The sequence below is a fragment of the Argiope bruennichi genome, chromosome 2 (assembly GCF_947563725.1).
Source record: "Argiope bruennichi chromosome 2, qqArgBrue1.1, whole genome shotgun sequence".
Classification (NCBI taxonomy): Eukaryota; Metazoa; Arthropoda; class Arachnida; order Araneae; family Araneidae; genus Argiope; species Argiope bruennichi.
Genome location: NC_079152.1, coordinates 83,062,031 through 83,084,688, shown reverse-complemented (window position 1 = coordinate 83,084,688; position 22,658 = coordinate 83,062,031). Strand labels below are relative to the sequence as shown.

The 22,658-nt window shown below is 28.4% G+C and overlaps 1 protein-coding gene across 2 annotated transcripts in view; it reads right to left on the bottom strand.

Moving 5' to 3' along the window:
• Positions 1-22,658, bottom strand: part of LOC129957556 (histone-lysine N-methyltransferase MECOM-like) — a 239,593-nt gene that overhangs the window by 176,882 nt on the left and 40,053 nt on the right. For both annotated transcript variants that reach the window (XM_056069918.1, XM_056069928.1), the window contains exon 2: positions 19,106-19,386. In XM_056069918.1, the coding sequence (XP_055925893.1) occupies positions 19,106-19,386 (281 nt within the window). The remainder of the gene's footprint in view (positions 1-19,105; positions 19,387-22,658) is intronic.

The following is a 22,658-nucleotide window of genomic DNA, read 5'->3' as shown; positions in this document are numbered from 1 at the left end:
TATGTGACCTGTGACCTAATTAATTGAAAAATGAATTGAAGTCGGCTCAATTGGCAGGTATCACTTATACATGAACTCCAATAAATATTTTTATTATTTTCAATTTTTTTATTTGAATACAGGTAACTGGAAATTAAAAAGATTGAAATAACAAGGGAGGGGAACGAAAATTTGGAATTTTTAAAAAAAATTATTTAATTAATCCATAGAGACATTAAGTTAATGATATATTTATGAGATCTTTAGAATTATTAGACGCCCATCAAGAATTTTATCGTGTTTCTCATTATAAACCATTGTCCAATTAATGCATCAACATAAAAAAGCAATAGATTTTTCTTTCTTGCATACTAAATTGCATTTTTTAATCTTTAATTCCATTTCATATAGGCATTCTTTTTAGTTTTTAATCCTGAAGTTAGTTGAAGGTAATTAGCGCAGCAAACAAACAAACAAAAACATAATTTTATATAATTCTTTTTATGTGATTTCCAATAATTATTAAAATTAAATTACTGATAACTATGAGTAGAAACTATTTTTCAAGCCAAATTACTTACGGGATAGATAAGTTATATTTGATGAAAAATAAAAAAATTTTTATAAAATCCTTAGTTTGAGAATTTTTATTTAAAAAAAAGTTATTATTTCAGCCTGCGTAAAAATTCTGCGAATGCGCAATATCTATTTCCTTTGGAAATTTTTTCTTTTCTTTACATAGATAGAGAACAAATGTTATACTCAATACTGCCGCCTTATTCTTTTTATTTCCCTATTCCTTCCACTATCGTCTGCGTTTGGCATTTTATAATAAACGCTGCAGTTGCTCACTTCCAGCTTTGGACACTACTCGACTCATTTTCTTTTTGGCATCTCTCCCTCCCTCTTCCGCTGACGTCCGTCCGGTCAGCGAAAAATGGATGAGTCTACACTAATCATGAAAACTTTCAGCTGCTGGGGCACTTTTTTTTCCCCCAAGTTCCCGAAACAAGTGCGTTGGATGGTTTGTGATGAGAACTCACTGCTATTTTTTTCTTCCTTGTTTATTCGGATTTGTCATTTCGGGCCGATCCTTCAAAATGATATCGTTTGTTCGAGGCAGGTTGCTGCTGAACCAACCGACTGTGACTAACAGTTAATAGAAGCAATTTTTCCGGGTCTTCATCCTTATTGGTGGTGGTGTCGTCTCATTGGTCACCGGATTCGAACAAAAAAAATGGATTAAAGTTTCCTTAAAGAATGAAAAATCAAAACGTTAAAAGAGAAAAAAAATTGTAAATTAAAATGTTACTGTACTTTTTATTAGAGATAACTTGCAAATTAAATAAATGGTCTATATTATAGCTATTCTATTTTGGATTCGATCTATTTAAAACTGTTTCAAAACAGTTCTTTCCTTCATTTGCAGATATCCTTAAGTTCCTTAACTTTTAACTTTAACTTAAAGTTCCTCAACTTTCTATCTTTTGCAGATGGAAAAAGTTTTCGTAGCCCCATTTCTATCTAGAAGATTTTCCACGATGTCAAAACTTTAAAAAAACTCATTAATATTTATTAATGATAATTACAACAAAAATCAGTCAGAAACAGTAATTCATTTTCATTATTCTTAATTGAAATGGACTCGTTGGAAGCTGCTCAATTACTCTTACTTTTTATTTCCTACTTCGACCCAACTTACACTAAAGATATAAAATTTGACATGATCCGAGGTGCAAACTTTTCTTCTTTACCAGTATTGAATAATATACCAGAAAAAGTCAAGCTGCATTTAGCATCGAATTCTATCAATAATTTTCTTTTATTATATAATAACAAAGCAAATTAATTGTTTGGGAATTTCAAGAAATCATCTAAAATCATGGTTCAGTAAAAGAACTTTTATTTATTTATTTGAACAAAAGGCAATGGAAATATTTAAATATTTATAAGTTTCCTTACAATGCTTCATATTATAAAAATCATTCTTTATCAATACATTTCACAATATATGTTTTAAGAACATCGTATCAAATTGAAGAAAAGGTACCCGATTTAAAAAATAATGCATTTTACTTTACTTATTTTTCTTCGATTTTGATATTTAAATATATATGCATATATACAAATATTATTGCAAGATTTTTCTCATGTCTCCTCCCTTTTCTTCTCCTCCTCTCAAGAAGCAACTGTAAAACTGACTTTTGTTAAAAGGGAAGAGCACTCTCAAATATCACTCGAAAAAAACTACAATCTGTGCCTTCAATAACATTTTTCCTTTCAACTCGTAAGTTATTACGCATCGAAATAACAGCCATCTGTCGTGGAGTAATATTCTCTTACCTCTCTATAAATTTTTATTTAGACTAAAATAACTTTTTTGTGTGACACTCTACAGATACTTCACCATCATTTGAAAGAAGCTTTTAACTATCAGGAGAGATCATTCCGAAACTGAGTTTCCGCCGATGATCTTTGAACTTTGCCGACAATACCTTGAAGACGATCCTCGAGAGAGATGGGGTAGGAAGAATGAAAACACCTGATATCCCAAAGTAACGTTTGAAAGAACTGTTTCGAGTTTCCCTCCGGTTTGAGCTTTGCCTTGTGAACGGAATGAATTAAATGAATTCTGATGAATCATAAGCATACTTTTCAGATATCTTTTTATTGCATTCATAGGCCATTATTATTAAGTATTTACTTGAAAAATTCTTATTATACTATAAGAATTGCTTATTTATTGTTTGTTTCATATATTCAAAAATAATTTTTTTTTTTTTTAAAAATATGAATTTCTTTAAGAGAAATTTTCAGGATGTCTAAAGTGAGCTAGCTATTCACTGAAAATTTTGGAAGTGCTAATATTTGAAGGCTAGCATATTAATTGCTATTAACTGCAACATCTATGATGAAAAAATTATTGTAAACAGTGCAGACCGTGGGAACCTGAGCTACCAAATTTGCCATGTAACTATACTTTTTGGGTAGCAAATTTAGAGATAATTATTCAACAGATTTTGGAAGATTTTTAATTAAAAACTGATATTTAATTTCTTTAATAACTTCTATGTATATTATTACACAAAATCAAATTCTATACCAATTTGAAATTTTAAAAATTTCAATTGTATTAAATACGTTCCATACATTTTTTATGTAACATTAATAATTTTTTAAGTGTTTTTAAATGTATTTTACAACATTACTGTTCATTATTTTATTAACTGAATTTACACTGAAACACATTTCTGTGGTAATAAGACATTTTTGTTTATGCATGCTGCCTTAGTAAAACTATTCTTAATTGACTTCTAAAATACAGAATTTTATGCGATGTAATTTTGCATAGTTGGGCAATGAAAAGTTAACGACCATATTTTTGTTGTACCTTTCAAAGATAATATTTTTTACATATTCTAAGGTATAATATTTTTTTAATTCTCAAACACGTTGCTCATGCAAGTGTATAGCGTTTATATGCTTTCTAGTAATATACGCTTAACTAGTTCTACACATATCTAGTAAGCCAAATATCGTCCCGTCATAAAACAACAACCGAGGAGTACCTATATGATTGTCCTGGATAAAATTATAAAGTATGACGGTCTTATTAGAATGCATATTAACATTTTTTCATATCGGAAACTTCCTAATAATATGGGTCGCGATATATTAACAAAATTTCTTCAATTAAAACTTCTTAAATGTTTTCCGATTGCGAACACTTTTTGGAGAGGGAAAAAATGTTCTTAATCCTTTTTTTTTTTTTTTTAGTCTGAAAATTAGCAACCGAACCCAAAATTAGAGAACGAAATCTAGATTACCAAAAAAATTATTGAATGTACAGGTGATTAAGAAATAACATCAGGTGTTCGGAGCCTTGTAGCGTGTTATGTACTGAACGAAATATAACAAAATTTGGCCATCACACACATTAAAGTATGCGGTTTCGATTTATCAAGAAAAAAAAAATCGTACCAAAAAACGCCTATAGGGGAAATTCTGGCGCTGCAAGAGCAAAATATGTGGAAAAAGAATACATAACTGCTACGGGAAACAGCAAATAGCAACTCATCAAATACCAATGAAAAACGTTTATTACAGCAACTTACAAATTGATGTTCCAATAATTGCATGCGGTACACAAGGTTTTCGACAGTGGCTCGCAGCATATCGGCATTTATTCGTCTGCATGTAACGTTATTTGATCTTTTAAAGTTGGAATGTCAGGAACATGGCCTTGATACACAACGCCTTTCAAGTGAACCAGAACTGCCTCATAACCAGAAATTGCCAAGATTCAGATCAGTGTCATCAGTTAATGGGTGTTATCTTATGCAAATAAAATTTCAGGACTTTAAGCAATATCTTCTGCATCGTAGAGAACGGGGTATCTGTTTGCCGTGATATTAAACGTGCACTACTGATAACTTGCTTATTACCTATCGCCTGATCCATAACGGCTGTTGCAACTTCTTCAACTCGTTCCTGCTTGATAAATTTACTTCCTCGGCCTGGTTGCACATCAAGAATTCCTGTTGTTTCAAATCTTTCAACTATCCTTTGTAAGTTAGTTATGGTCATCGGTCCTGTACGTAACTGTTTTAACCGCCGGTATTCACGAAGAGCAGCCCTGGCATTTTCATCCCACTGATAAAACAACTTGACTAATAAGGCGCTTTCACGTAGTGACAACGCAATCGACGGGCGAATTCTTGTAGAATGGCATTCCTACAATCCTTTCTTCTATCTTCGATGTTATGTCACAAAGTACCCGTATAAACAAATTACATAATAAAGTTTTCGATTTCAGTGCCAGAATTTACTTCATCGGTGTTTTTAGGGTTTTTTTTTTTTTTTTTTTTTTTGATAAATTGAAATTGCATACTTTAATGTGTATGGTAGTTGAATTTTATTATATTTTGTCCAGTACATAACACGCTACCTGAACACCTCTTGTTATTTCTTGATCACCCTGTATATAAATCAATAAAAATTCTTATTATCTAGACTTTCATAAAATCTTTTGCAAAAGACTATTTTTTCACTGTTGTTGTTAACAAATATAAAAAAAACAGAGGAAAAAAGTTCTTAAAATTTTTATTGTCTGCAGTTTAAGGGTCTTTGATGGTGATGATGCAGTTTAAAAGCAATTCAAATTGAGAAAGCGGAGTAGGTCACATAATGTAACGTTGCAATTAATTGAATATGACTATAAAATATTTAAGTGTAACTGATATATCTGACATCAGTAAACGATATTGCGTAAAGGAACTCAGCATTAAAAGAATGTGATTTAATATTTCAAATATTGTTTGAATAAATTTAGTCAATATCCGATCGTTACTATTTTATGAAAGTAATTCTGCAACTTTAACATGAGTAAAAGCAAGTAATGTACAATTTCAATCAATGTAACAGTAGTAAATTCAATTAATTCTAATGAATTAATTACTGTTGATGCTTTGTAAGTAATCTTATATCATTTTAAAATATTCGCAAGTTTGAAATAATATAAGATTTTTATTTATTTATTTGGTAATTTAACAATTATATTGTTTTTGAAAGATGCAATGGCCAAGATAATTTGTTTCACCGGTTTCTTTGATATAGTGTCATTCTTATATTAGTCATTTTTTAAATAATTTTTTACAGCAAATAATATAAATATCTTGTCTAACAGCTATTTATTTGTTAAAACTTGCTTGTGTGATTAATGGTGCAGTGGTTTCTCTAAGTGCTTACTAATTGGACCAGAAATTATCTAGAGTTTGATATTTTTGCAATCAAAAACATGTCTAAAGGTCAAGGGAATCATAGGCATTATAAATTGTGTTATCTGTCGTCAATTTATCTAAATTTTTAGACGTTTTTTTTTAAAGATAGCGTTTGTTAAAAGCCATGTACCCGCTAAAAATATCAGAAAAGGTAAGCAAATGGTGTGTTTTTCACATTCTTCGTTTTATTATGGATTAATAGCTTTGTATGAAAATTATAGAATGTTTATTAAATTTGCTTTATTGTATGCATTATACAAAATCAGTTCTTTGAACACTATCTCATTTAACAAACAACTAAAAAAAAATGTTTTTACGGAGCAAGACATTCACACATAAAGATAAAAGAGTAACGCTTCTTTGGGTAGGAACAATGAAAAACTTCAATAAATTTTATTTAATTTATTTTTAAACTAAAACACTTTATTTTTAAATTGAATAGCTAATTTGTTCGCTGAACAAGCTGATTTATTATAAACTAGAGTTTTCCTACCATTTTTTTCACAAATGGTAGGAAGGTTTCTTCTTTTAATATTAAAATACGTCTAAAGGATACAGTTTCTTTTTCTTTGTAAATTAAACAAACGATCACTTTTGATGTAATAGACTAATGTTTAATAACTATTGCTTAAATTACTACATACAGTTTTCACAAAATGACGGTTTTCTGCAAAATCGCTGTGACGATTTTCCTTTTTAGATTTATGGATAAAAATTAAATATGGATCAATTATTATTTCGACCTGAAAAGTCTTTTCTTCTTCTTATTATTTTTTTAATATTGCATTTTCTGATTTTTTTCAATATTTATTTATAATATTTTTAAAGTATCTTACATATATGTTATTACACTATTAATTCATATATTTTTTGCAAAATTTAGTGGGCATTGGCTATTTAAAAAAAATATCTTTAAAAGTATAAAGAACTCAGAGAAAAAAAAATCAATTCTCATCAATATTAATGGAAATTGCTATTCATTTACGAAACATTGATTAAACCTAAACATTAAGTTTCTTTTCTCCTAATATATATCTTGCCAACCCATCACCAAAACTATTTCCAGTTATTTTTTTATTGAAAATTTAACTTTTCTTTAATTTATTGTTTTACATTATTAGCTTATTATTTGCTACTTCCTCTGCTTTCTTCCTTTATTTTTTTCTTTTTTTACCCCTTCTCTTTTATATTCCACTTATTCGGAAGTTTTTCCCTTAAATTTTCGAAATCTCATTCTTTTATCATGTTTATTACGCTTAATAGTTGAGATAAAATATTTTAACACTTGCTATTCTAAATTAGTTTGATTATTTTTCTTCTTAATCTTCAGTTCAATTGTTTATCAAAGAAGATTCCAGAAAATTCCATCGAAAAAGTCATGATTAAGATTTTACAGTGTCCTAACATGTTTTCTATAAAAAATATTTTAAAGAATTTTTTCACGTTGTCTATTGACAAAAAAATAAAATTTCAAAGAATTATATATGTTATTAACTTATATTAAAAGTTATCTATATTCTGAGAATGGAATAAAGAATGTGCATTTCCTATTTGATTGGAGGTTCATTAGTAGAAAAATGCAAGAATTGTTTCTTTAAATTGTTATCGTCAAATGCATTTAATACTTAAAGATGGTTTATATATTTCCTTAATCTAATAATTAAAAAAAGCTGAATTTATCCTTTTTTGAACTATATCCTTTATGAAGTTTGATAAAATTACACTTTTATTTTCTTTTTAAGAATTCAAATTAACTTTTATTAACATTTAATGGGGTTAAATCGGTTTAGTGGGGTTCTGAAAAAGCGTATATAGATGACAATAGAATTAAATTTTAGTGCTATTATACCACTTTTTAAGGCTATCGTTTTAGACAAAAAAAAAATAATATCATACTCCGAATGCCATTTGCGTTTCTTAAGCCGTTACTGATACAATGGGGAGGGGGGAATTCATATTAAACCACAAGAATCCCTCACCTTTGCTGCATGAATAGAAAAAATGTCAATTTTTAATTATTTGTATTCTCAATATTACATGCCAATTTTAATGGTACATTTTTTTTACACTTAATCCTTGAATTTTAAATAGTTAATATGAAAATATCTTTTGTTTTGAGGAGTATGAAATGAGAAAAAAATAGAAGCTCCTCTATCATGAGAATTATTGCTTAAAAACATGGACAATAAGGAAATTATCATTTTTGTGGCTAATGAAAAAAATAACCTTGCTTGCTTTTCTTGCTGCAAGGAAATTTATTTTTTAAGTGGGCATAAAAGATTAAATTATCGCATAATTTTTAGATTAGAAAAAATTTATTATTAACTTATATTCATTAACTTTAAAAGATAACATAATATTTAAATATCATCAAATTATATTTTTAATTTTTTTTTTTTTTTTTTTTTTTTGCTTTAATGATCAATTTTTCTGAATTGCTTTATCTTTATTTCCATATCTTCGGTCTCCCCAAATCCGAAGTTTAAAATCCATTGTTCAATAACATATCTGATTTAATGTTACTTTTTTGCTGTTCAAAATATTTCAGACATGATTCACTATATTATCACTCTACCTCACAAAATAACCGATCGTATTTGGGGGTTCATCAAATAAATAATTTGGCAAGTGTTTGATATTTACATGGCCAAGATTGGCACATTCACGGAAACCAGAACCTGTCGGAAAGCTGTTATCTGGTCGGGCAATCACAAATACCTCTTCGTGACAGTTTACCCCCCAAACAAATCGTTTTGTTTTGCATGCAGTTGAGGTTACCATGGAAACTCAATTAAGTGGCACCCCTCTCTCCCATCTTTTCAAACGCCGCATATTCGTGCGGGTTGTCGGTCGAACTGGCAAGTGACATGCAATATGCTTCATTGATGACCTATCTCCCACCACAGGCGCCTAGGGTTAAACGCAATAGCATATTTTATGAAGAAGACAACTTCCCGTCATCTCATTAGCTTCTATCGGTCTTTAAGGTCGACACTGAATTTGAAACAATGAGGCGCAAAGGGGCATTTCAAAATAAAAGATAATCTCGTTTTGATTCTAAGCTGCAGTTTTTCGTTATTTATATAAAAAATTTATTTATTTCATTTTACATATTTTAATACAAATTAATGCTATTTTTATAATACAATATTTAATTAGAGTTGAATTACGGTATAATTTTTTAAATAATTCACCGCAGTTATTATTATTCTTAGTAAAAGTTCTTGTAGCGCAATTTTTTAATTCATCTAATGATAAAAAAAATATATATATATCACTCAAAATTATGCGTTTATAACTTGCAGCTTCTTGAAATATTTTTTTTTCGACACTCAAAACGTATGACATATAAAAAGAGCGAGGGGGGGAACTTCAGTTAACTTACGCAAATTCAGCATCCAAAAAACTGAAAATTGTTTTGCAATCGCATAAAAAAAAATTCGGAAAATTATAGAAAGCTATTCTAACTTGAGATTGTGAGTCAACTGCTTCAAGTTTCATAATTTATGACAAAGAACTCTTTTCTATTTAATGTATTTTATTAACATCTCGTAATAACAAAATAATTCAAAGGAATATCTAATGATTTTCGTTTTTCTTTTATTTGTTTATCATTTTGAAAAGTCATTATTTTGAAATGTTTAGAAAAGAAAAAAAATCTTTAAAAAAATTTAACCTTTTTCTCAGAGTTAAATATTCGCCTAAATACTAAAAATTCTAATTTTAAAGCAAATTTTTAAAAAACATTTTTTTTTATTCGAAAATTTCTACTTGTGTTATAATAATTACAAAAAGTATCAAAAGATAAATAAAAAATGTTTGAACATGTATTTTATCTGACAGCAAATTTTATAAATTAAAAAAATAAATTCCCAAGAACTATCTAGTTAACATGTGAAATATTTTTTTAAAAAAAAAATTAGTTCTCTCTTATATTAAAAATGCAATTATTAAAAAAATGAAACATTTCATTTATTCAAAAAATATGAACTAATTAACATAAAAAAATTAATGAATATGAAGAAGCATGAAAATAAGATATGCAAAGCTAATTATAGAATGAAATAGAATTGAATTCAAGGGGAAATTCACTCTATTAGAATGGATTTTTCTTAGAAGTTATTATCTCTGTTTCGGTTTAAGTTTCACAACCAACACGGGATGATTCAAACAAACACAAATATAGTGTGACAATAGACGCGTTGTCAGAGTGATAGAGATGTCACCGCGAACTTCCAACGAATTGTAACCAGATGTGTCTGATTGTTGATTTGTGAAACATCTTCTTTTCGTGCTCTCTTCAGGGGTTTGTAAATAATTGCATTAAAACTTACTTATAGTACAATCAAATGAACTGAACTACATTTATGGTATCATCGATCTCGATATAATATAAATAATAGTGGAATTTGTTAAGCAATTTAAGGAAATTAATAATTCATATCAGATGCAGAATATTGATTGTAGTGATGCATTAGTATGTTGGATTTAAATATTTGTTTTACTGTCACTGTTTCCTTAAGAAAAATGTTTTTAAAACTTATGAGGTGATTTTTTTTTTGAAATTTTAATAACATCTATTTTGTTATTTATTATTATTTTTTGGAGGGGGAGGGAATTCAAAACTTCTCCTTCTTAAATAAGTGCCTTCGTTCTATATGTTTCATGTGTTAATTTGTTGTTATGTGTGTATGTTCATTATATTATATCTGATTTTTTTAATTTATGTTAAGAACTGAAAATACCTGACTGGTGCACAATTATAATTAATCTTAAGAGAAATTATAAAAGCGTTCATGTTTTCTTTTTCTTTACTTAAGAAACAAATAATATATATATTTTTTTATTTAATCTATTTTGTTTTAATTTTACACTGACAAAGATTCTTGTTAAATTCACATAAACAGAATTTTCAAGGTTTCGCAACTACAGAGCAAAAACGAAAAATTTTCTAAATTGTCCTTGATTTCGCCTTAAAGTGAGCAATTGTAAAATAATTTAATGGCATAAAATTTAAAAAGTAAGCAACTGCAATACAACGAGTTAAAAATGCAAGTAAAATTTAATTTATCTTTAATAAAGCTGCAGTTACCTATGATTTCCCTATGAACGGTATTTTATTCAACAAAATGTTGGATTTAAAATCATTCTATTGGTGAAGCGTTTTTATTAAGAGTAGTAAAATGTAAAATGAACTTCCAATCTACAAAATTCAAGATAATATCTTCTTAACCTATTTAGACACAAGACCTCTTATTCTACGAGAAAAATTTGACACAAACTAATTTCTATGCGGAAGAATATTTTTTTCCTTTTCAGTACGTGGTTTTTATCCCGTTGTTCTACGAAAGGTTCATAGAATTTCTTGCCATTGCCACAGAAATTCTATAATAAACTTTTATTGACCTTTAGATAATCCCATTCCCTTTCTTACTGCACACTTCGATTACAGTTAAATTTTTCATCATAGAGGACTATATTTCTTTTTTATTGGCAACGAAGGAAAACATTTTTATTTCTATTTTTTTTAACGGAATTTCCATTTTTAGTTAATAACTAGTAATTCTGTGCATTTGCAATAATTGTTTTAAGATATTATTTAAGAAATTTTAAGAAAATGTCAAAATTAAAGTAAGTTTTTGATTATTTTTGTTTGCAAGTACTGTAAAAATGAAAGGACAGAGAAGAACTGCGAAGATTTCACAACTTTCATTCTATTATAGTACATGATCCCACATCGAATCACGATCCATTATTGAAGATTTTTTCTCTCAGATAAAATATGTAAATCTAGGTATCTAGAAGACACATTTTTGTGTCACAAATCCCCTTTTGATACCGCTTTCTTTTCTAACTCAAATAGAGGACAGTTCCAGATAAACATAGTCTAATAAAGAGCTCAAAACTGTCAGACACTTGCGAAAATTCCCCTGCTTTATGCTTTTCAAGGTCACCATTGAAGGGGCGTTGTGTCAGAAGGGATGCGAATGATCACAAAGGAGACACGAATAGAAAACTGGCATCCGGTCAGTGGTCAAAGAGGGACGAATGAGATAAAGAACTGCATCTCTTCCCTTTTGTGATGCCGCGGAACGGGGTGAGAAAGTTTGTCATGCATTTGTAACCTTCAATATTCGCCTATTGACCCCATCCTTTTACTACTTCCACACCCCTAGGAGTAAGTTTCCGCAGAATAAGACATGATTTCTTTCTTATTTCTGTTTTTCTCGTCTTCCATCTTTGCCACCTTTTCACTCGAATTCTTTGTTGAACAAAACTTCAAAGTTACTTGCTTCGCTCTCTACTTGTAGGTTTTATTTGTGATATATTGGAACATTGAACCAGGTGTTTGTGAGAGTAGATAGGAATTCAGTAGCAACAATATAGAAGGAAAAATAGATACGGGAAATATTGAACTGATTTAAGATGCGTTTGTCTTCTTTAATAGAAGTAAAGTTGTTTTCTTTCTTAAAAAGTATCTTTCTTTTCAAACAAAAGAAAGGTAAATATTGAGTTATGAGCCTTTAGTGAATTAATTTCAGTTTTTACTCGCACAGTATAATTTGTAATCTAATGAGAAACAATAATGCAAAATAGTGCAAGCATTACTCTTTTCCCCAACTTCAAAGTACACGAATCAAACTCTATTAATTTGCTCAAAAAAGAGGAAGCAAGGAAAAAAAGAACTGCATTTTTGTAAGATAAACCAATTGATAAATTGTATAATAACTTTAAATAAATGTAATTGGCTCTCACATAATGTGAGTTTGAAGAACAAAAATTAGTTTTGTTCTCAGACAGGACGATAAATAATTCAATATTAAGCAAAAAAATAAATTTTATATTTTCATTTTTTTCTGTTGGTGTTTAGAAACGTTATTATAAGCAATTCTCTATTGTTTATACATAAACAATGAAACTGTCTATTGCAGTTTATTAGCAACAGAATTACAATTTAGAGACAAGTTTGACCTTGAATATATTAATCCAATATTGCATGTCACATATAAAGCGATTTCTTGTATACGCAACCCGCATTGAAAGAACATCCTCTGTAGCTATTTCTATAATTTTTAAATAACAATTTTGCTATCTCCATTTTTTTTTTTTTTCCTCTGTAAGAGGAAATACAGAATATGTCAGATGACTCCTTGCTCTAATAATTCGTGCTTAAATAATTCAAATATTAAAGAATATAACGAAGAACATCTCGTTCACAAAACAGATTAAACATTTTAGTTAATTTTAACTCCAAAATCAATTATTTACGAGTATTTATTAAAATATTAGCATCTTAATTTTTTTTAGCCACTGATACGTATACAGAGTGTTTCCTAATTTCCTTTAAGATTTTGAAAGAGAGAAAGAAAGAGCAATAGCGAATGCAGCAAAAAGGATTTCATATCACTCGCCATAGGAGATCATTTCACGTTTCGTACAAGTTTGTAAAATACGTCTTCTTGTTGACGCGATATGTTTTAAATCTATAACAGACTGCCTTGCCAGATTCATCTCAATATACCACGATTAAAGCAGACGTTTGCACTTAAAATCCTTGATCGCTGCCATTTAGCTTATCCCTTTTTAAAATTTTAAATACGAATTCGTAAATTTTTATATAGTGATATGGAACTTTTTGTTTTTGTCATAGAAATTTAATCACTCTAAACTTCGGTGATTAAATACTGAAACGATTGAAGTGAGAATATTGAAACGCTCCGTATATTCACATTGTAATCCTTTTTTTTTTTTTCAAAAATATTTTTATGCGGATTTTTGAAAAAATATATACAAATTCTTGTTTGAAAAAGAAAAAATTTTTTTTAGTCCCTAAAAAAATACATATCTTTTAGACAAGTAGCAGAAGGGATTTGTATATTTACCTTCTCCAACCGCTGCGACTGACAAATCCCGAAATAGAACCCCTCGAGAAGAATTTAACATTCACCCCTATCACCATTCAGAGATTCTCCCCTCCTACGGATATCGCTTAGTGTTTGGGGGATGAATTATTGTTCATATCTTCCTGACCCTTAGGGGGTAAAGATCATATGGGATGAGTGTCGGAAAGGAAGGTAGTACTTTCAGACCTGTTAGCTTTAATATGGGTGGCTTCCTCCCCAAATGTGACGCCCAGATTTTCCTGCTTAACCGTTTACCAACAGTCGGGTAGTATTTGAATTTTAGGCGTTTCCAAAGCGTAGAATCCCATCCTATAGTGAAGCTCTCCAGAAACTTCAAAATGGGACGTCAATATACTAATCAATCAGCCATCCTTTATTTTTATTTTTTAATAAAACTGATTTCATTCAATCGAAAATTCGAGAAATTATCAAAATAAAAGATATGCAGCAATATTTACATTCATTGTTGTTTAAAAATTACAAATGAATTAGAAAATAGATTAGATCTGAATGTCCTTATGTCTAGTCTTATGAAAGGCATTTGTTTTGCTGCATTTGAAAAGGATGAAGGAAATTTACACTGACGTAGAATTCCTCTTCTCTTAACAAATAATGAAATAATTTGATATGATTAAAGAAAATGTTTAGAGCTTTTGCAAATTTGAGACTTAGCTGCAAGGTTTAAAGAAAGTCAGTTGGGTTTTCTGCATTAAAATCTTTTTTTTAAATTTAATATCTGTCAAAGCGAAAGTATTGTTGAAATCGCTACGTTCTCAAGAGAAAAATTTCACTCTTTATATAAAACTTCTTCAATTTACGCTGTTATTTAATAGGAGAGGAAATACTTCATTAAATACAGTATCGAAAATTATTGGCATTGATATTTAAAATTTAAGCATACAAAATGAAAATATTTAGTAGACATCGACTTTGAAACATCCTACTCAAATGCTAAATAGCTCTCACCAATTTTGTATGGTAGAGTTTTGAAAAATATCTGAAAAAATGTACATACATTTTAAATGTATGGAAGATTTATGTACGTATCATTGACAGAGAGAATTAAGCTGAAAACTGCACTCGATCTGTTTGAATGTCTGATCGCCTTGAATCATAGCCATAAACCCTGTTAATTTCATTTTCAAAAAAAAAAAAAAAAATCTTGATTTTTTTTTTTTTTTTTAACACATTTACATTTTCACCACAAGTATCGACAAATTTTTGTTAAAATTAGACGTACATTTTCTGTTTATTTTTCTCTGGCATAAAAAATTCAACAAAAGCGCAATGTATACGTTTTTCTAAGCTGTACTATATATAATCGGCAAGAGTTACGATCTTGGTTATGTTTTAGAGGGAGTTCACGGTCATTCATGGGAGAGTTCAAGGTCAGTTCTTCAGTCGTCCTTACAGGAGTGTTTTAGCCTTGAGGGTAGGATTTCTCCTCATATTCTTTTTTTCCTATAATATATGTTATTCCTATTATTTTTTTAAAATATAATATATAATTTCCTATATGCATTTCCCATATTTATTTTATTAATATATTCGCAATGTCCTTACTATCAAAATATAATTCATTAACGTATGAACAACGCACGACTTCTTAAGGCATGCAATTATATTTGAGATGAATCTTTTATTAAAATGCTGTAAGACTGTAACATTTTCAAATATTTGCATTAAATAGATTGTAAAAAAACTTCAACGAAATCTAAGCATATAATTAAATGTAAAAAAATTAATTAAAAATAATTTCTTTTTGGAGAGGGTGCTGAAAACAGGTATAAAGCCAAAAGTCATCGACTTAAAAAGTTTATGAAATGATTTACTCAAAATTTTGCAGACAATTTAATAAATACTTTCCTAGTTCTGGAACTAGAAAAGAAGCTTTAATTTTATCCAATCTTTGAACATTGGGTTTTCAACTGATAAATAATAAAAAATTTTCATTTTTTTCGAATTGTGAAGAATTAAGAATTAATTATCAACTATAGAATATTTCTGAATAAACAGATTGCTTTCTCCCTAGTTCAGGAACTGCAGAACACAGTAATAAATTATTATAACATTTTTTTTTTTCATCATGCTGGTGAATATCAAATTCGTTTTAGATTTCTTTCATTTACAAAAAGGTAAAGTAAATTTGAAACAAATGTAAAATTTCCCAATATGATATATTTTGAAAAACCAATTGCGTTACTTAAACTGCTTCATGTATAGAATCCCATCTTATCTAAAGATTCAAATTGTTAGAATATATATATATATATATATATATATATATATATATATATATATATTCTCATCATAACACCTCATTATGACAACAAAATTTATGTATTCTCCCCCTTTTTTAAGTAATTTAAAATGGAATTAAGATATTCCTCATTATTTTTCCTATTTAAAATATTAAAAAATGGATAAAGTAACTAAATTTTAACATAGAACGGAAATTTTTTATAATTTTTTTTTATATAATCTGCAATGTTTAAAGTAATTGATAATATTTTTCAATCAACGAAAATCAAAAGTCGGGACTAAATTATTATTTGGTGTATTATTTTACTAAAAATACAATTTTTAATGGGTAAGATATGCATTCCACCTTTTTGCAGAGCAGAAACAATACCTCCAATTCTGCCACCGCCTATATAACTTTTTTGATCCTATTACTAGCTCTGATGAACTCCATCCGGATAATCAAGCCATCCGAATGATAGTGGGGTCCGGGTCTTTATGTGAGTTCAATAGATACCAAGATAAACTGGGGTTCTTTTAACACCCGAATGAAAGAAGGGGCATGAAAATAAACGACTGTTATCTGGACAACTGGAGCCATTTATTTCATTATCTGCCAGGTCCATTTTCTGCATTGTTTCCGAAAGTGATACTGTTCACGATAGATGTCACTTTTAGACCTAATGCGCTATTTCAGTCCTGATGAGGAGCCATCGGGACTACTGGTCATCAGTAAATCTACAGAAAATGTCACTGAAGTCTGAACTGAATAGAACTGAAAACAAAAGACCAAAAAGGTTTTAGATTTGAGCCAGTCAACGAAATGAGAGCGAAGTTTATTTTCTCTTTCCTTCATGAGTGAAAAAAAAAAAAAAAATACTAAACCTTCAATAAACTGTTTCATTGGATAACGTATCTAAAACTCAGACCGATGCTTATTCAAATTTGTGGTTTGTAAATACGATTTTCTTACTGTAAGTTTTTTACAGTCATAAATTGTCAAAAAATAGAATTTTGTCTCTAATCAAGCAATACAGAGAAATATTTAAGCATGAAAATTGTATTATATTTAAGAATAATAATTATTTTTTCAATAATATGGAAATGACAACAATGTTTCCCGCAATTTAAATAAATTTCAAGAGCATTTCAACATTTTTTTAAAGAAAACTTTTGTGTTTTTGTATATTAAAAAAATAAATTTAATAATTAAAAAGTAGTTACACTTTTATTTTTATTTCATTATTATTTCTCCATCATTGATGTAATCAATTGCTTGTTCTCCCACTTGTTTAAAAGGCTGCAAATTTACAAAAACTAGACTAAGGTTAAAAAAAATTTAAAAAATCTCTTCTATGTCTAAAAAGAATAATTATAATAATACTTATAATAATTTTTTTATTGTTATAACTGCTGGATTATTCCTTTAATTTTTAAAATTATTTCTTCTATATAATAATACTTATGCAGTGTATCAAATTATAAATTGCACTACAAAATTTATAAATAAACATTATGTACTAATATATTTTTTTTCTATAAAATAGATACACTTCTATTTAAGATGTCTTAGTTATTTGCAAAAAAAAAAAAAAAAAAAAAAACTCAAAGAATATGTGATTTCTCATTATGTATTCGAAAGCACCACAGGAAATCAATAGCAATTGCGATATGCTTCTGTCGATTCAAAGAAAACAAAAATTGAAGAGTGTCATAGTAATACTTGGCATGTAAAAAATAATCATACACATAGTTCTCTTTTTGCATAAATCTGTAAGGTTTCAAATTATATTTATTCACCTCCATATTTTGAACTCTTCACAAGATGAAAGTAAAATATTTTAAAAGTCATAAGCTATTTCAAAGCAACTGCTTGTCCTCAAACACTTTCCTTAAATTTGAATTCTTCCCATTCATCCGACCAGCCTAAAATGCGGGGTTTTCATTTAGATTGGTCCAACCTTTTTTGAAGCGTCTTTATTAAAAAGAAGCAGCGTGTTCCTAAAAGATGAGCCAAGAATGTTGCGATGGTTCTTCATTAGCAGTTAAGCCTGGGTATCCTGCAGTCTCATAATCCCCACCACGAGGGATGAGTAGTATAAATCACGCCTTTTCTCATAATCTTGTCAAGAGGCTTATTCGGGGAACCCTGTGGTTGATGAGCAACAGTGACCAACGGTCAGAGAGTGATATGAAATTTTGGTTGACAATTACGCAGTCTCTGTATACACATTGTCACCGTGATTAACGAGAGATGTTTCGTTTGATAATTCAAATAGCATATGACTCTAAGTTACAGAATGAATTACGTTTGATTAATTTTCAAGGCTTGCATTACTAAGAAATCGATATAAAAATGTTCGATTATTAAGTTTTTCTTATTATATTCTATATGTGACTGACACAATATCAGAACAATTGTTTTTAATTATATATATTTGAATGTGAAACATATTTTATGCCTAGAAGAGTCCATAAAAACGTTTTTAAGTTATTCATATGAAAGGTATATGATAGGAACATTGAACGTTTTTTTTAAATTTTATTTTATTTTTGTTTTTATTAGGATTGCTAGATGAAAAAATGAGATTCGATAACATTCAGCGTAAATTTACCTACTGAATTTTCGAATTCAATCATCTTAATGTTCAAACGACTGATGTTTTTAGGCATTCAATTCTTTTATTAAATTTTGTGAAATTTGTCGGAAAAATTTGTCGGAAAGTCAACAAAATCTATACAAAAATACGTGTTTTTTTTTTTGTTTTTTTTAGAAATAAAATCAAATTTTTCTTATGTAAAAAGAAAATTCACACAAAAACAATAAGTTTTTTTTTCTTATTATTTTATAGTGAAGTGCTATAGTACCAAAATTAGAATGCGATAAATTACAAAATCGTAACATTCATCTCTCTCTTCTTTCTGCTTATTGTTTTAGATAAATTCCATAAAAACTTTAACTATAAATAATAGTTAATAATAATAATTCTATAGTAAATATCTAAAAAATATTTACTACAGAAAGAAATTCATTATGTTAAGTATTAAAATGAATTTCAATATTTTTTTCATTTTCATTTTAATAGATCTATTCTATGATCTATTTAAGAATGAAAGTATTCATAGAGAATATTATCTGCATTTATAATGAAGCGCCAAATATATTTAGCATCAAATATCGAAATATTTTCACAGACTTACCCTCCAAGCGCTGAATCGAGTTGGTTCAGTATCTTTTAACTGAGCTGGGATGGGCCCAAATCTTTTCCCTCTGCTGAGTTCTACTTTAGCCCACAAGGCGTATTTGAGGGGTTGCGAGCCCGCACGAAGTTCAAGTTCTTTTGGAAGAGGGGCTTCTTGATGGTCTGTGGTCATTTCCTTTTCGATATCACTCTGAATGTAATCGTCTTCCGATTCAGAAGTAAAGAAGAAGGAGCCGTCTAAGCTCAAGGCTCCAAGTTCGTCGTTTGCTTCATCACCACCTAAACAAAGGTAAATGGAGAAAAAGATTTTAATAAATAACAAACTGTTCAAGCCATGAGCTACACTCTATATCCGTATGAAAATGTTCTATGTACTCCCCAAAAATAACTTATAATTATAACTAGTGGAAAATGAAAATGACAGCAGGTTGAGTCATGCCACAGGTGATGACTAAAGTTTTTTCACGCGAGTCAGATCTATGAAAAAATTTCATACAATTTCTATTATTCGTTACGCAAAAAATTCGATAACTGGTTCTGAAAGTAAATTCAGCTCAAATATATCAGTTATGTTTAATACTTTTGAGATTATATTTATAATTAATCATTCAAGCTTAGTAATACATATCAAAGCTTTCATTTCAGTCCTGTTGAGTTAAATAGTTGTAGCTTATAGTTTTTATTTGATTGTTTTGGAGCTTTTACTTATATGAAGAACCTTAAATGTTAATTATCTATAACTTTTGAAAAAATTTAAGAAAGAAAATGCTACTTGGGATTAAATATTATTAAGACATTTTACAAATAAATGCAAAATACTTAATAGATGCAACTGATATGAAAACATTTTTTTTAGTTTAGAATTGCTTTACACATTTCATTTTCAGTGATCAGACAATCAGGTGGCAATGACAATCGCATATCTAATGTAATATTTAATAACATATCTGAAATCGTGGTTAATGTTAATATATTATTTGATGATTATTATCTATTTATAGAATAACGCGATAAATGGATAATAAACATCAAAGTCATTAGAAATATTTGTTATGGAATGTCAAGACATCTCCATGCAAGTGGCTATATTTTGCATTACGAGAAACTCTGAATCAAAAAATATGACTTGGGATATATATATATGTGTGTGTGTGTGTGTGTGTGTGTGTGTGTGTGTGTGTGTGTGTGTGTGTGTGTGTGTGTGTGTGTGTATTTCCATAAGATCTTTTAAGCCACTCATCTATTTTTAATTAAACTATCCATATAACGTTAATTATTATTTTTTTTCTGTACAGTGAACCATTTAAATAAATATCTCCGACTTTCCACAAGATGAATCAAAATCTTTCTCCAGCGCCTAGAATTGTGAAAGAATTTTGAAATGATCTAAGGCAGTAACCGATTAGAATTTTAGAAACGTGGAGATAAGATATATTTTTGCTTGTCTTATTCATTATACTAGTACTATCTGCGCTGTGCCGAATTATCAGATATCGAAAATAGACATTGCCTAATAGCCCCGCAGTTCTGAGAGCTTATGGATTTTTTTTTTTTTTTTTTTTGCTGTAATTTTAGAGTATCTAATTTTTTTGCCATTCATGTATTTGAATGCATTCAAAACAAACACAATACTCGCTTAAATTTCAAATCCTTATATTTAGAGTTTATTTATTTTTCTTCTGTTTTTCAAATTTTTCGCAAACTGTAGGGTTTTTTTTCTTCTGATTGATTTATAAATCAATAGCCTGAGTACTGGAACCATTTCTTAAGGAGGGGTACACAATTAATACTTTCTAGCACTTAAAAACTGTTTATATAGATCTAAAATTAAAACTAATAAAAATTATTGATTTTAGAAGAGAAAAGGGAGAGTAAGTCTTGCATTAAGACAGCCTACAGAGCTAAAAAAAGAATCATATGAACCAACACATATCACTTTTATACACATTTTATTTCTATTTATTTTATGACAAAATGTTGTCGCAAAGCTCTCTGTTTTGAGCGGACTAATCTTCTAAATCTATCCGTCTCAATGTTTTATCTTTTTACCGCATTTCCAAATTAAATTTACTTTAAACAAGCATGTTAATCTCAAATATACAACTATACAAATCATCTTTAGACTAATGTTTGATTCAGAAGTGTAAGCTGATAAGCTGGAAATTAATTATGTTTGTGGTAAGTCAATTTATTCCTTAACAATAAACTATTGAATCATTAGGTCAATTTAGATTACAGATGAATCTATTCCTAGACAAGGAGTATTTAAAAAAAATGAAATAAGTGGTAAGACAAAAGCGATTAAAATGGCATAAGCGAAAAAAAATACAAATTAATTAAACAAATTTTAACCCTTTGTTATTTGAAGATGTTTTTTTGAATTGGAATTAACAGTCGATATGCTTATGATAAAAAAATGTATATATTTATCTCGTCTTAGTTGTAAAGATTAATTACTTGTAAAGATTTTAAAAGAATAGCAAATTATTTTTTAAATCCTTACAAGCAACAGTGTGATAACTTACATTCTATCTGTATTCGATAAATGAGACGTGATTTCATGCAAGGCAAAAATAGTCAAAATTTGTTTCCATAAAGCTATATCATAGTTATTACTTAATGCTGTTAATGATATACTTAGTTTTAGGGCATAAATTTATGGAAATTCTTCATCTATTTATAAAAAAAATGAAGTTTCTTAATTTATTTTGATAGCATGACTTAAAAATATGTTTGCTTCATGTCATAAAAAATGTGGGTAATTTACAAATAATGACATTTTCCATTGATTACAGCGTCAATAATCTATAATTTCCCTTTCGAAAGTAAGAAAATATGCTGGAATAATCAATGGAAAATAAACTCGGAAATAAATTAAGGACGAAAAAAGAATAAATGGAATAGAAAAAGATTTTATAATAAATTTAGAGTATTTTAAAGCAGATAAATGTCTTTCTGTTCTAATTGATGTCTTTAAATCACTTTTATTAATGGTGAAAAATAAATTTAATCACTACTATACATTCAAACATGTAAATTATACTGTTCTTAAATAAATGACAAAAGAATTATTTGATATTCGATGTATTTAAAGTTATCTTGTTATTTGCAAGACCAATTAACAAATTTCATTTTGCATATTTTACCATACAGGAAAATGTTTACCATATCTGTGTTTTTCATTTATAATTAATTATATACTCAATCAAATAGAATATTACTTAGATATAATATCATTTTCTTAAATAAATATGTATATGATAACTATACAGTTGATCCTATTTTCATATCCGCAATTTATTTTACAAGTAGCAAAATTTATAAAGCGAAATGACTTTATAGTTAAAAATTTACTGAATTATTCTATTAACAGTGTTATAAAATATGGGAGACATCTTTCTATTTTTTACGCATAAAATGTATATACATTAAAAGTTTTTTTCATTTTAGAAAGAGTAATTCATTAAAATTATCTTATAATAAAGCAGAATAATCTGATAGAAAGAAGCTATTATTTATAATTTCATAAAATAACAAAAAATATTTTCTGT